At 39.5% G+C, this 16,297-nt stretch overlaps 1 protein-coding gene across 7 annotated transcripts in view; it reads left to right on the forward strand.

Annotated features, from left to right (window-relative positions):
* HECW2 (HECT, C2 and WW domain containing E3 ubiquitin protein ligase 2) overlaps nt 1-16,297 on the forward strand; it is a 417,892-nt gene that overhangs the window by 329,599 nt on the left and 71,996 nt on the right. For all 7 annotated transcript variants that reach the window (XM_060302114.1, XM_060302116.1, XM_060302118.1 and 4 more), the window contains exons 16-17: nt 547-649; nt 2,580-2,676. In XM_060302114.1, the coding sequence (XP_060158097.1) occupies nt 547-649; nt 2,580-2,676 (200 nt within the window). The remainder of the gene's footprint in view (nt 1-546; nt 650-2,579; nt 2,677-16,297) is intronic.

Consider the following 16,297-nt stretch of genomic DNA (forward strand, 5'->3'; position numbering starts at 1 on the left):
TTGTACTGGGTGCTCTAATAGGCATGTAAAATTGCTTCTGAGGAGATGATATCCAACTCGGAAACCCACATGAGGACTGCTGCTCTTCAACCCCTCCTCTGCTGAGGCAGGGAATTCCCTGACCTGCCTTGGCCAAAAGAAGGTATATCCTGCACTGCCCGATGAATTTTGTACCACCAAAGTGTTCTCTCTGATTGTACTTTTGCAGGTTTGTGTTTTGTCAGGTAGAAGTTATTCCTGAGGAACAGGTATTCAGCATCTACATCCCCAAGAGCTGTAGGCATTTTGAGCTACTCCTGTACCACTTGGTCAACAGTTACTGCCCTGGCCCCTCTCAGGGACGTTATACCCCAACCCATCCCCTCAATTCAGCAACTGAAGCAGAGCTTTTGAGAGTCCTGTGTCAGCTCTTCAGCTAGCCTCTGTTCTGATCAGTTGGTACTTAACAATGCTCATTGTCAAGTGTTCTGAACAACTTGGCTTGGGGTACTGATGTAAAGTATTCTAGGATTTGGTGCAGAACAAAAACACTGCTTGTGTTTGCAGGTAGGAGAAGATTCTCGACATGCAGGACCACCAGTTCTTCCCAGGCCATCAAGTACGTTCAATACAGTTAGTAGGCCACAGTACCAGGACATGGTTCCAGTGGGTATGTCATCTCTTTCCCAAAGTCTTTATCTTTCCTTTTCATGTCAGTGTGTACCATGCATTCTCTGCTGATACACTTCCCTATTGTCAGCCTGCTACATTTGCCCTGTACTGAAAAACTGCTGCATTATCCCTAAGAAATCGATTTGAGTCTCAAAACACTTATGTCTTGTAAAATCCTATAGGATGAGAATTTTTTCTACTACTCTACCTTACCTGAGTAGAACTATTATATTAGATTGTTGAAGTTAAGGAAAAATAAGTTCTTAAGGCCGCTGTATTGTGTGGTCATTTTAAATTAGGCATTTGGACAAGCATTTATTTAGTATATATCTTAATACTTGAGACAGAGTTTAAAAGGTGTGTGAGCCTCACAAAATAAGAAAGCAATGATGGCACATTCTTAAGGGGTTTTGTAGCAAATGCAAGACAGCAGAAGTCTTCAAAATTGTAAAATAAAAATAAATGAATGTAGGCAAATTGGCCTAAAGAACAACTTGAGTTGTTAGTAAAATGATGAGGTTGAAGTAGATCAGTTTTCAAACCTAGAGCCCCTAAGGCAGGTGGAGTGGACAGACTGGCAGGAGGCCAGATGGGCTCCCTGTTCCATCTTAAATTTGAGCAACTCTCCATTTGTCTGGTTTTGCTTTAAAATTTTTACTTTTTTAAGAAAGACTTTACCATGAAATATAATGCAGTGCCCATGTCCTAAAAGGTTCGACAGTCACTGAATAAGAAGAAACCTTGGGTAGAAATTGAACAGTCTATGTTTTATTATGCTGTTACTCATATGATACTAAATGCTGCACATAGAATTTTAAAGTACTATAAAATTGTTTAAAAAGTTATCTAGTCTCTGATCTTAGATAGAATGTAAAAACTGCTGACAAAACCTCAATTATAAAAATGTTTTTATTATATGTGGTTAAATGTGCAGTTAGGGACACTTTGAGTTTGACAATGGGATTCCATGTTAGCAGATAGTATTTTTTTTTATTTTATTTACATTTTACTAAAATTAGCATGATGCAGCTAAAATTTGAACTGGCAAATGTCGAGAGAATTATACTTCTTTTGAGTGATATTTTGTTAAAGTAAGGCATGTTTCTTGATCATATTTATGAGCACAAGAGTATTGACTGAACTAGGATCTCTGATGTTTGAGAATTCAGACACTCAGTTCTGTAATTTAAATATATCTGTATTTCTGATTATAAATAAATGGAATCAAGATGAATTATCTTAAGTAAGCAAATTACTTTCTTGACAAAAGAGTATTAACAGAGCCTTTAGTAAACGTTAATTAAATTTAAAATTTCTGTAAACATTAGCCAGCCTTGACTAAGATATAGATTTTCCTTTTAAAATATTATGTACATAATTGATGATGCTGGTCGTATTGTAGCTGTTGGTGTAGTTGGTTTGGTAAAGAGCTACCCTGTGGCTTAATGGCATTTATTTCCACGTAGAATTTGGGAATGGTTTGCCTCTGCATATTGGTAGTTGCTGCTGGCAACTACGGTATTTTAGCAACTCTTACTCTACCTCTTCACCTCTGTAGGTGGCTGACATTTAATCAGAAGATGGTTTTCCATTTTTAACAATTGCTTATAAGGTTGATTTTAGTAAGCAGTAGCGTAAAACAATCAGTATCTAGAATCTTGTTGGTGATCTCATCTTGCAATTTGATGATAAATATGGCTCATCAGATGAGTTTAATGAGTGCTTAAGTCAGTCATACCTAACAGATCTAAGTCCAATACTCATATAACAGGATAGACACAAATTGGAATTTAAGCATCTATAGTGGCTCTAAACTATGACTTTGAATACAAGGAACATTAACCAGAAAAACAAAACTTAAAAAGTCTGGATTTATGTGCATAAAATAACAGATTTTAAAATATTGTTACATACGTATGTTTTTTCAGCTTACAATGACAAGATTGTTGCATTTCTGCGCCAGCCCAACATCTTTGAAATTCTACAGGAGCGTCAACCTGATCTTACCAGGAATCACTCACTCAGGTAACCATAATATTGGTATTTAATTCAGGTTGCATAAGCCCCAACCATTAAATCGTCAGTAACACTGATAATTGTCTTGGAAATTCACTCTTGCTTTGTGGCATTCTGAACAAAGGCATCTTGTACACAGATACCTCGTTATTAATATCAGGTCAATGTAGTCCTGGCTTTTCTCTGTTAAGTATGAGGACTGAATGAAACTGACTAAAGAACCTGGAACCAACTTTAAAGAAGAAATATGAAAATTTCACAGCCAAGAATGCATCCTAGATGTGCAGATTATAACAAAAATAATAAGACACTGCCTATTAGAATGTAACTTGAGTAAACAAAAGTAACATAGAGTTTATTGAATTGAGATTTATAAAATCCTAGACTTGGTATTCACAATTTTCCATAATAAAAACACAGTGGAACCCAAGGAAGAAATCTGATCCTCTCCAGAGCCTAGCATTCCCCTGCAGGAACCCTTTCTTCTAAACAACTCTTCAGTGCATCACACTTTAAGCCCAGTTTTCCTTTCCTGAATACATGCTGTTCCTTTTCCTTGGCAACTCTTCTCTTCTTCTATGTTTGGCAAGATTTTTCTTTTTAAATTCAATGTAAGATGCCCCTCCTTGAAGCCTTTCGGCCCCACTGTGGACTCTCAGGCTCATGATCTAGTGTAGTATTTCTCAACTTTGGTGTGCTAGGCATCAGAGAGGTGGAGATGGAAAGACGTGGGAGTTTCTGCTGAAAATCCTGCATAACTCAAAGCCCATTTGGTCACATGCCACGTTAACTGACAGGAATACGTTTGCCCAATGGTGCCATCCTGCCCCATGGCAGTGATTCTCAAATATTGCTCCACTAAGTTGCGTCAGGCTGTTTTTATCAGCATTACTGGGGAGTTTTATAAGGTACAGAATGCCAGGTCTTGCTTCCCCCAACTCCTCTCCCTTCTCTGAATTTATACCCTCTGTCCTCCCATGCCCTGCCCAGAAATTTAATTCAGGAGGTCTGGGGTAGAGCTCAAGCATTTAATTTCTTAAAACCTCACTGTAGCTGGTTCGGGGTCTCTTCCCTCTGCCGTCACTGAACTGCCCCGGAGACCGAGGGGAGGGCGGCCTCACTGAGACTGCCGGCTCTGGAGGGGCCCCACCAGCCGAAGCCGCGACAGTCCTTGGGACTGCGGGCCAGTTGTTTCAACAAGTAACTTAAAAACAAAATGGAAAAACAAGGAGGTTTGTGCCTGAGATCATGTTGATGTGAAGCCAGGGATGGCCACGTTGTGCCAGTGAGTACAACTTGGAGGAGCTTCAAGATGGCGGAAGAGTAAGAGGCGGAGATCACCTTCCTCCCCAAAGATACACCAGAAATACATCTACACGTGGAACAACTCCTACAGAACACCTACTGAACGCTGGCAGAAGACCTCAGACCTCCCAAAAGGCAAGAAACTCCCCACGTACCTGGGTAGGGCAAAAGAAAAAAAGAAAAAACAGAGACAAAAGAATAGGGACGGCACCTGCACTAGTGGGAGGGAGCTGTGAAGGAGGAAAGGTTTCCACACACTAGGAAGGCCCTTCACGGGCGGAGACTGCGGGTGGCGGAAGGGGGAAGCTTCGCAGCCACGGAGGAGAGCGCAGCAACAGGGGTGCAGAGGTCAAAGCGGAGAGATTCCCGCACAGAGGATCAGTGGTCGGCACTCACCAGCGCGAGAGGCTTGTCTGCTCACCTGCCGGGGCCGATGGGGGCTGGGAGCTGAGTCTCGGACTTTGGTCGGAGTACCGGGAGAGGACTGGGGTTGGCAGCGTGAACACAGCCTGCAGGGAGTTATTGCGCCATGGCTAGCCGGGAGGGAGTCCGGGAAAAAGTCTGGACCTGCAGATGAGGCAAGAGACTTTTTCTTGCCTCTTTGTTTCCTTGTGCGTGAGGAGAGGGGATTCAGAGCGCTGCTTGAAGGAGCTCCAGAGACTGGCGCGAGCCGCGGCTAACAGAGCGGACCCCAGAAACGGGCATGAGATGCTAAGGCCGCTGCTGCTGCCACCAAAAAGCCTGTGTGCAAGCACAGGTCACTATCCACACCTCCCCTACCAGGAGCCTGTGCAACCCGCCACTGCCAGGGTCCCGTGATCCAGGGACAACTTCCCCGGGAAAACGCACGGTGCGCCTCAGGCTGGTGCAACGTCACGGTGGCCTCTGCCGCCGCAGGCTCGCCCCGCACTCCGTACCCCTCCCTCCCCCCGGCCTGAGTGAGCCAGAGCCCCCGAATCAGCTGCTCCTTTAACCCCGTCCTGTCTGAGCGAAGAACAGATGCCCTCTGGTGACCTACACGCAGAGGCGGGGCCAAATCCAAAGCTGAAGCCCAGGAGCTGAGTGAACAAAGAAGAGAAAGGGAAATCTCTCCCAGGAACCTCAGGAGCCACGGATTAAATCTCCACAATTAACGTGATGAACCCTGCATCTGTGGAATACCTGAATAGAAAAGGAATCATCCCAAATTGAGGAGGTGGAATTTGGGAGCAACGTTATATATATTTTTTTTCCCTTTTTCTCTCTTTGTGAGTGTGTATGTGTATGCTTCTGTGTGTGACTTTGTCTGTATAGCTTTGCTTTTACCATTTGTCCTAGGGTTCTTTTATTATTATTACTGAAAAAAAATTTTTTTCTTAGTAATTATTTTTTATTTTACTAACTATATTTTATTTTATTTTACTTTATTTTATTTTTATTTTATTTATTTATTTATTTTTTGGCGGTACGCAGGCCTCTCACTGTTGTGGCCTCTCCTGTTGCAGAGCACAGGCTCCGGACGCACAGACTCAGCGGCCATGGCTCATGGGCCCAGCCGCTCCGCGGCATGTGGGACCTTCCCGGACCGGGGCACAAACCCGTGTCCCCTGCATCGGCAGGTGGACTCTCAACCACTGCGCCACCAGGGAAGCCCTATTTTATTTTATTTTATTTTATCTTCTTCCTTCCTTCTTTCTTTTTTTTCTCCCTTTTATTCTGAGCCGTGTGGAGGATAGGCTCTTGGTGCTCCAGCCAGGCATCAACTGTGCCACTGAGGTGGGAGAGCCAAGTTCAGGACACTGGTCCAGAAGAGACCTCCCAGCTCCACGTAATATCAAACGGCAAAAGTCTCCCAGAGATCTCCATCTCAACACCAGCACCCAGCTTCACTCAAGGACCAGCAAGCTACAGTGATGGACATCCTATGCCAAACAACTAGCAAGACAGAAACACAACCCCATCCATTAGCACAGAGGCTGCCTAAAATCATAATAAGGCCACAGACACCACAAAACACACCACCAGACATGGACCTGCCCACCAGAAAGACAAGATCCAGCCTCATCCACCACAACACAGGCACTAGTCCCTTCCACCAGGAAGCCTACGTAACCCACTGAACCAACCTTAGCCACTGGGGACAGACACCAAAAACAACAGAAACTATGAACCTGTAGCCTGCGAAAAGGAGACCCCAAACACAGTAAGTTAAGCAAAATGAGAAGACAGAAAAACATAGCAGATGAAGGAGCAAGGCAAAAACCCACCAGACCTAACAAATGAAGAGGAAATAGGCAGCCTACCTGAAAAAGAATTCAGAATAATGATAGTAAAGATGATCCAAAATCTTTGAAATAGAATGGAGAAAATCACAAGAAATGTTTAACAAGGATATAGAAGAACTAAAGAGCAAACAAACAATAATAAACAACAAAATAAATGAAAATTTCTCTAGAAGGAATCAATAGCAGAATAACTGAGGCAGAAGAACGGATAAGTGACCTGAAAGATAAAATAGTGGAAGTAATGACTGCAGAGCAGAATAAAGAAAAAAGAATGAAAAGAATTGAGGACAGTCTCAGCGACCTCTGGGACAACATTAAAGGCACCAACATTCGAGTTATAAGGGTCCCAGCAGAAGAAGAGAAAAAAAAGGGACTGAGAAAATATTTGAAGAGATTATAGTTGAAAACTTCCATAACATGGGAAAGGAAATAGTCAAGTCCAGGAAGTGCAGAGAGTCCCATACAGGATAAATCCAAGGAGAAACATGTCAAGACACATGTTAATGAAAGTATCAAAAATTAAATACAAAGAAAATATTTTTAAGGCAGCAAGGGAAAAGCAACAAATAACATACAAGGGAATCCCCATAAGGTTAACAGCTGATCTTTCAGCAGAAACTCTGCAAGCCAGAAGGGTGTGGCAGGACATATTTAAAGTGATGAAAGGGTAAAACCTACAACCAAGGTTGCTCTACCCAGCAAGGATCTCATTCAGATTTACAGACAAGCAAAAGCTAAGAGAATTCAACGCCACCAAACCAGCTTTACAACAAATGCTAAAGGAACTTCTCTAGGCAGGAAACATAAGAGAAGGAAAAGACCTACAATAATAAACCCAAAACAATTAAGAAAATGGTAATAGGGACATACATATAGATAATTACCTTAAATGTAAATGGATTAAATGCTCCAACCAAAAGACATAAACTGGCTGAATGGATACAAAAACAAGATCCATATATATGCTGTCTACAAGAGATCCACTTCAGACCTAGGGACACATACAGACTGAAAGTGAGGGGATGGAAAAAGATATTCCATGCAAATGGAAATCAAAAGAAAGCTGGAGTAGCAATTCTCATATCAGACAAACTAGACTTTAAAACAAAGACTATTACAAGAGACAAAGAAGGACACTACGTAATGATCAAGGGATCAAACCAAGAAGAAGATTTAACACTTGTAAATATTTATGCACCCAACATAGGAGCCCCTCAATACATAAGGCAAATACTAACAGCCATAAAATGGGAAATCGACAGGAACACATTCATAGTAGGGGACTTTAACACCCCACTTTCACCAATGGACAGATCATCCAAAATGAAAATAAATAAGGAAACACAAGCTTTAAATGATACATTAAACAAGATGGACTTAATTCATATTTATAGGACATTCCATCCCAAAACAACAGAATACACATTCTTCTCAGGTGCTCATGGAACATTCTCCAGTATAGATCATATCTTGGGTCACAATTCAAGCCTTTGTAAATTTAAGAAATTTGAAATCGAATCAAGTATCTCTTCCGACCACAAAGCTGTGAGACTAGATATGAATTACAGGGAAAAAAACCTGTAAGAAATACAAACATATGGAAGCTAAACAACACACTACTTAATGACCAAGAGATCACTGAAGAAATCAAAGAGGAAATCAAAAAATACCTAGAAACAAATGACAATGAAAACACGATGACCCAAAACCTATGGGATGCAGCAAAAGCAGTTCTAAGAGGGAAGTCTATAGCTATACAAGCCTGCATTAAGAAACAAGAAACATCTCAAATAAACAACCTAACGTAACACATAAAGCAATTAGAGAAAGAAGAACAAAAAACCCCCAAAGTTAGCAGAAGGAAAGAAATCATAAAGATCAGATCAGAAATAAATGAAAAAGAAATGAAGGAAACGATAGCAAAGATCAATAAACCTAAAAGCTGGTGCTTTGAGAAGATAAACAAAACTGATAAACCATTAGCCAGACTTACCAAGAAAAAAAGGGAGAAGACTCAAATCAATAGAATTAGAAATGAAAAAGGAGAAGTAACAACCGACACTGCAGAAATACAAAGGATCATGAGAGATTACTACAAGCAACTATATGCCAATAAAATGGGCAACCTGGAAGAAATGGACAAATTCTTAGAAATGCACAACCTTCTGAGACTGAACCAGGAAGAAATAGAAAATATGAACAGACCAATCACAAGCACTGAAATTGAAACTGTGATTAAAAATCTTCGAACAAACAAAAGCCCAGGACCAGATGGCTTCACAGGCGAATTCTATCAAACATTTAGAGAAGAGCTAACATCTATCATTCTCAAATTCTTCCAAAATATAGCAGAGGGAGGAACACTCCCAAACTCATTCTACGAGGCCAACATCACTCTGATACCAAAACCAAACAAAGATGTCACAAAGAAAGAAAACAACAGGCCAATATCACTGATTAACATAGGTGCAAAAATCCTCAACAAAATACTAGCAAACAGAATCCAGCAGCACATTAAAAGGATCATAAATTATGATCAAGTGGGGTTTATCCCAGGAATGCAAGGATTCTTCAGTATATGCAAATCAATCAACGTGATATACCATATTAACAAATTGAAGGAGAAAAACCATATGATCATCTCAATAGATGCAGAAAAAGCTTTCGACAAAATTCAACACCCGTTTATGATAAAAACCCTCCAGAAAGTAGGCATAGAGAGAACTTTCCTCAACATAATAAAGGCCATATATGGCAAACCTACAGCCAACATCGTCCTCAATGGTGAAACACTGAAACCATTTCCACTAAGATCAGGAACAAGGCAAGGTTGCCCACGCTTACCACTATTAGTCAACATAGTTTTGGAAGTTTTAGCCACAGCAGTCAGAGAATAAAAAGAAATAAACGGAATCCAAATTGGAAAAGAAGAAGTAAAGTTGTCACTGTTTACAGATGACATGATACTATACATAGAGAATCCTAAAGATGCTCCCAGAAAACTACTAGAGCTAATCAATGAATTTGGTAAAGTAGCAGGATACAAAATTAATGCACAGAAATCTCTTGCGTTCCTATACAGTAATGATGAAAAATCTGAAAGTGAAATTAAGAAAACACTCCCATTTACTATTGCAACAAAAAGAATACAATATCTAGGAATGAACCTACCTGAGGAGACAAAAGACCTGTATGCAGAAATTTATAAGACACTGATGAAAGAAATTAAAGATGATACAAATAGATGGAGAGATATACCATGTTCTTGTATTGGAGGAATCAACATTGTGAAAATGACTCTACTACCCAAAGCAATCTACAGATTCAATGCAATCCCTATCAAACTACCACTGGCTTTTTCACAGAACTGGAACAAAAAAATTTTACAGTGTGTATGGAAACACAAAAGACCCCAAATAGCCAAAGCAATCTTGAGAAAGAAAAACGGAGCTGGAGGAATCAGGCTCCTTGGCTATACTACAGACTATACTGCAAAGCTACAGTAATCAGGACAGTATGGTACTGACACAAAAACAGAAATATAGATCAATGGAACAGGATAGAAAGCCCAGAGATAAACCCACACACATATGGTCACCTTAGTTTTGATAAATGAGGCAAGAATATACAGTGAAGAAAAGACAACCTCTTCAATAAGTGATGCTGGAAAACTGGACAGCTACATGTAAAAGATTGAAATTAGAACACTCCCTAACACCATACACAAAAATAAACTCAAAATGGATTAAAGACCTAAATGTAAGGCCAGACACCATCAAACTCTTAGAGGAAAACATAGGCAGAACACTCTATGACATAAATCACAGCAAGATCCTTTTTGACCCACCTCCTAGAGAAATGGAAATAAAAACAAAAAGAAACAAATGGGACCTAATGAAACTTCAAAGCTTTCGCACAGCAAAGGAAACCATAAACAAGATGAAAAGACAACCCTCAGAATGGCAGAAAATATTGCAAATGAAGCAACTGACAAAGGATTAATCTCTAAAACATACTAGCAACTCATGCAGCTCAATATAAAAAAAACAAACAACCCAACCCAAAACTGGGCAGAAGACCTAAATAGACATTTCTCCAAAGAAGATATACAGATTGCCAACAAACACATGAAAGAATGCTCAACATCATTAATCATTAGAGAAATGCAAATCAAAAGTACAATGAGATATCATCTCACACTGGTCAGAATGGCCATCATCAAAAAATCTAGAAACAATAAATGCTGGAGAGTGTGTGGAGAAAAGGGAACCCTCTTGCACTGTTGGTGGGAATGTAAATTGATACAGCCACTATGGAGAACAGTATGGAGGTTCGTCAAAAAACTAAACATAGAACTACCATACGACCCAGGAATCCCACTACTGGACATATGCCCTGAGAAAACCATAATTCAAAAAGAGTCATGTACCAAAATATTCATTGCAGCTCTATTTACAATAGCCAGGACATGGAAGCAACCTAAGTGTCCATCAACAGATGAATGGATAAAGAAGATGTGGCACATATATACAACAGAATATTACTCAGCCATAAAAAGGAATGAAACTGAGTTATTTGTAGTGACGTGGATGGACCTAGAGAGTGTCATACAGAGTGAAATAAGTCAGAAGGAGAAAAACAAATACCGTATGCTAACACATATATATGGAATCTAAAAAAAAAAGAACCTAGGGGCAAGACAGGAATAAAGATGCAGACCTACTAGAGAATGGACTTGAGGACATGGGGAGGGGGAAGGGTAAGCTGGGACAAAGTGAGAGAGTGGCATGGACATATATACACTACCAAACGTAAAATAGATAGCTAGTGGGAAGCAGCGGCATAGCACAGGGAGATCAGATCGGTGCTTTGTGACCGCCTGGATGGGTGGGATAGGGAGGGTGGGAGGGAGGGAGATGCAAGAGGGAAGAGATATGGGGACATATGTATATGTATAACTGATTCACTTTGTTATAAAGCAGAAACTGACACAGCATTGTAAAGCAATTATAGTCTAATAAAGATGTTAAAAAAAAATCTCACCGTGTAATTCCAGTGGCCCATCCAGGTGTCATAACCTCTGGTCTAGACACTAATTTGATCATTAATTATGTATCAAGTTGTCCCTCCTATTATTTTGGTTATGTGACTTTTGTGATTTAATTTGAGTTTTCAAGTCCTTATGCTTAATTTTCCAATTAGGTTATAAGCTCCTTGCAAGTAGGGATCTCATCCAACTCCTCATTATTTCTCCTTCCTCACTGCTGAAATATCTAGAATAGCACTTTGCATATATAGTAAATGTAGGTATATGTCGATATGAAATATGAAATGTAGGTATATGTTTATATGAAATATAATTTACCAGATATCCTTCTTATGATGTTCTTAGTCTCTCATATCTTTAAAATCATCATTACTTTCTAAAGTTTCTACAGGCTAGAAGTACACATAATTTCAAGTATGATAGTACAAACATTGCTTATACAGAACTCCTGGTTTCACAGAGTTAACATCTAACTCAGGTTTCAGTGTTTTCCCCAACTTGGTAAGCGTGCTGTTCTCAGTCAGGAAAAATTATAAAAATTATATAAGCTTTAGTTTTGTATATTTGTATATTATAGCATCTACTCAGCAACTCATGGTCCTCTAGAGAGTCTTCTGTAAAAATAACGTTGCAGAAATGAGCCCCTCAGTTTTCTAATGAGAGATCTTAGAGGTTCTGGGCTGAAAAACAAAAGAAACAAACATACAAACAAAATCCCTGCTCTTTCGCAAAGCACAAAATAAGGAGAACTCTATTTTCTCTCTTTGTTACCAACTTCAGCCACAACCCCTCCTCCCCCCACGTCTAGTCAATATCTGTTCCTCTGAAAGAACCGTGCCGCAGCAAAAAGCAAGAAAAAGGGAACTCAAGAAGTTTTCTACTTTTGCTCTGCACCTCCACATTATTATTAATTTAACATATCTTCAGATCTCTCTCATCAGAGAAATAAGATGATATAATCTACCTGAACAAGGCATCTAACATCATTATCCTTTTTTTTTTTTTTTTTTTTTTTGCAGTACTAAGGCCTCTCACTGTCGTGGCCTCTCCCGTTGCGGAGCACAGGCTCCGGACGCGCAGGCTCAGCGGCCATGGCTCACGGGCCCAGCCGCTCTGCAGCATGTGGGATCTTCCCGGACCAGGGCATGAACCCGTGTCCCCTGCATCAGCAGGGGGACTCTTAACCACTGTGCTGCCAGGGAAGCCCTAACATCATTTTTCTTTAATGACTTAAGAGATCCTTAACCAATCCTGAAGAAGAAAAAGCTGCAGGCCCCTTTGGTAGCTTCCAGTTTTATTTTTGTTTTCCTTTCTGCTTTTTAGAGTCTTAAAAGGCTCTAATCTCCTAAAGGTTGTTGAAGATTTTTACTTTTTAATGACACCCGGGGTCCTCAGTTAAGTACAATCTCACGTGGTAGTCTATTGCTAAGATATTATTTGATAGGTTTTAAAATAAGTTTCCATCTTATTTCAAAACTTATTTATAAATTTCCTTTTACTCTTTCTATAGCTATAGAATTTGACCATAGAAAGCATGAGCGGTCATGACAAGTAGAAAGAAGCAGGAACTTACATCAATGAGATAATGCTGTTCCTCTTACACAGAGTGTGTGTCACAGTGTGCTTTTAGTCTGAAAAGCTGTTGATAGTTTAGCATTTTGCTTATCATAACAACATAATGGGGAAGTTTGTACATCTAAAGGAACACCCTGTTTCATATAGTTAAAAACTGCATTGTAAGGAGCATTCCCACAAATGAAGGGGCGGGGAACTCACTGGGGTTCTTCAATCTCATATTTCAGTGATACATTTGATAAGACGTTTATGCATGGAATGGAGCCACTGATTGTGTGTCAAAGCTAACTGTGGACCTATATTCATATCCCGAGCTCTGTGTACACTGTTCATCACCCGTGGTACAGCCACTTAAAGGAAATATCCCTTCTTATTTTCTCCATAACATAATGAGGAAATAAGCATCAGCCCTTGGGAGATTCAAGTAGGTACACCTCTGTGCTGTGTGATTTTCTTGTTTTGCTTGCGATTCCTTGCTATCCAGAGGATAGCAAACAGTTTGTTTAGTTTGTATCCATATACAGCTTTCTCCTCCTTGAGACCCGCCTTGTGTATCTTTTGCTGTAGAATGGCTATGGTTTTTCGTGCATTGGGATGTGGCTTTTGCTTTCAACTGCTGTTTTCAAATCACCACTTCTTCTAACTTCATCTATCAAGCAAATGTGCATGCTACCAAGTTGTCCTCTTTTTTTTTTTTTAACCTCAGAAGAGGTTTGCTCAGAAAACTCAACATCCAGAAGTCAGTACCACCTCCATCAAATGGATCGAGTTCCGTTGGATTAGTATATCCTACTCTTGGTTCTCAGTGAAAGACAGTAATCCTACTAAAAAGCTTTATAACATTAAAATAAAATGCTCTAATATTTTATCCAAAGACAAATGTATTCATTTAAAAAACTGTATTCATTTAAAAAACAACCTTTTAAGCATATTTTACAGATGAACGTAATGTATACAAATTGAATAAACTTTTTGGTGTACAACATTGTATTATGAACAAGGAGCTAAGTACCATGAAACTGAATTGAGTTAAGAATTCCCCTTTTGTGTGACTATTGGAATCAACCAGTAAATCTACTCCCTACTAGTCCAGCTTTCCTCAGACATCAGTGATAATTATTTTGGGCTCTAGGTCAATTCCTCCTTGAGTGCTTCCTAAAAAAATTTCCTTCCCATGAGGATGTGATCTATGATACCTTTTTTTCCTCTTCTGGATAAATTGGGCCATTTCCTATTTTATGTCACTGGTAAATCAATAACTTGGAAGTCAAGAAATTCTGAGCTACAAAAGGTAAATGAGGGGCTTCCCTGGTGGCGCAGTGGTTGAGAGTCCGCCTGCCGATGCAAGGGACACGGGTTCGTGCCCCGGTCTGGGAAGATCCCACATGCCGTGGAGCCGCTAGGCCCGTGAGCCATGGCCGCTGAGCCTGCGTGTCCGGAGCCTGTGCTCCGCAACGGGAGAGGCCACAACAGTGACAGGTCAGAGTACCGCAAAAAAAAAAAAAAAAAAAAAAGGTAAATGAATACGTCTCTCAGGGTTCACCAGAATAGAAGCAAACGCAGACTCTGACCTTTTATTTCTTCCCATAATCCCATTTTAAGAGCCCTAGAATTTTGTTATTGCTAAAATTATACTCTTAATTTTGTTTTCATTTTAAAAATAGTGCATCCATTGTGAAATTATCAAGCAATACAGAATTTTATGAAATAAAAAGTTAAAGTTCCCAAAAGCTGGCTTTCATAAAACAAATTCCAGTGTTCAAAATTTCTAACTTATTTCTTGTCCAGTTTTCTAACAGATGAGTTTTTCTGCATTTACTATTGGGCTGGAAATATTAATCTCAGTTAACATCTGATCTACTTGGTCAAAATAGCATAAATTTCCCTTTGCCAATCTTTATGCATTTTCCTGTTATGACCTGCCTAGCTCTATCTCATCGTCGTCTCCTAATTTGTTTACTGGTCTCTCAGATGTCTGGAACCGACATGACAAACTTTCCTATTTATGTAACAGGAAAACTGCATTGAAACTATTATTTTCCTATGAAAAGTTTGCATAAGCATAATTCCTGAATTTTTTTACACACCTGATTAAAATAATTTACTGACACCACATAGTGTTATTTGGAGAGTTCTGGTCTGTCTCCCAACTGGGAGACCAGCATTAATAATGACACTTAGAAAGTAGTAGAATATAGATCTTAAGAGTTCAGGTTTGGGGTCAAACAGACCTGGTTTGAATTCTGGCTCTGCAGTTTACTCACCAGACTTTGAATGAGGCATTTAACCCCTCCAACTCTTAGTTTCCCCATCTGTAAAATGGTGATAGGAATTTCTAACTTGCAGTGTCCTTTTGAAGATTAAATGTGATAATGTATTTACAGCCCCTGGTACAACGTAAGCAATAGAAAGCATACAACAAATTTAAAGTAATATTGTATTAGTAATCTGTCCTTCACTTCTTTATTGTATTACAAGGACTCAGTTTAAAGTAATTTACCCCTAATTGTACTGATTCTCAATACCATTATCCCTAAGACCGATCATATGCATAAATGGCATCGTGTGATTCTGTGGACATAGTTAAAATACAGAAAGGGTACCTTGAGTTCCATAATTAACTTCTGTGTAGGAAGGTTTTCTAGTGTTGTGCTTATACTGTGTCCTATAGGAAGCTTTGTTCTAAAATTGTTTAAATGTATGTGATGAAACCAGCCTTCACTGCTCCATGCCTGCACAGAGGACTGAGCCTTCTGGCTCAAGGTTCAGTACAAATTACTGAAGGCCAAACATCATGGCAAAGTCATTGACATAACATTTTAGAAGCCATCCAAAGTTGAATTAAAACACCTTCTCAGGCAATAACCTTCTCGTAGATCTAATGAGAGGTTTGAGATATTGCTACCTAGGACAGTAAGGAACACAGATTCTTAGTCCCTGATACCTATTCTACGGCTTCTGCAGAAGGAATAATTGCTGCTGATGTTTTATGTGAATGGATATGCCAAGATGTAGTCGTGTATAGGCTTTTGACATGTACATCCTGTAAATGTGTGGTTTTCACATTTTCCATGCGTGGAATCTTGTAACGATTAATTTTTTAATAACTATACAATCACTGAAGATAAAAGAGGCCCAAAAGAAAAACCCTCATAGCCAAGATTAGTTTAGATTCTCTTTAAGTATTACACCCAGGTATTTGTTAAACCACTTTCCCATAAATAAAGTTCCTTCATATAACTTTTCAAGATTTCCCAAATTATGATTATGTTCATCCACTGGATATTTATTCTGAAGCCTTGTATTTTCTGGCTAACAAATGATTCAATCAGGGTTTTCAAACCATTTTCTTACATGAAGAATAACCATGTTTTAGGTATGTCTGTTCCACTATTGATTTTTGCTATATTCTGTTGCATTTATCAAGAAAAGAGTTCAG

This window comes from Globicephala melas, chromosome 7 (assembly GCF_963455315.2).
Source record: "Globicephala melas chromosome 7, mGloMel1.2, whole genome shotgun sequence".
NCBI classification, from domain to species: Eukaryota; Metazoa; Chordata; class Mammalia; order Artiodactyla; family Delphinidae; genus Globicephala; species Globicephala melas.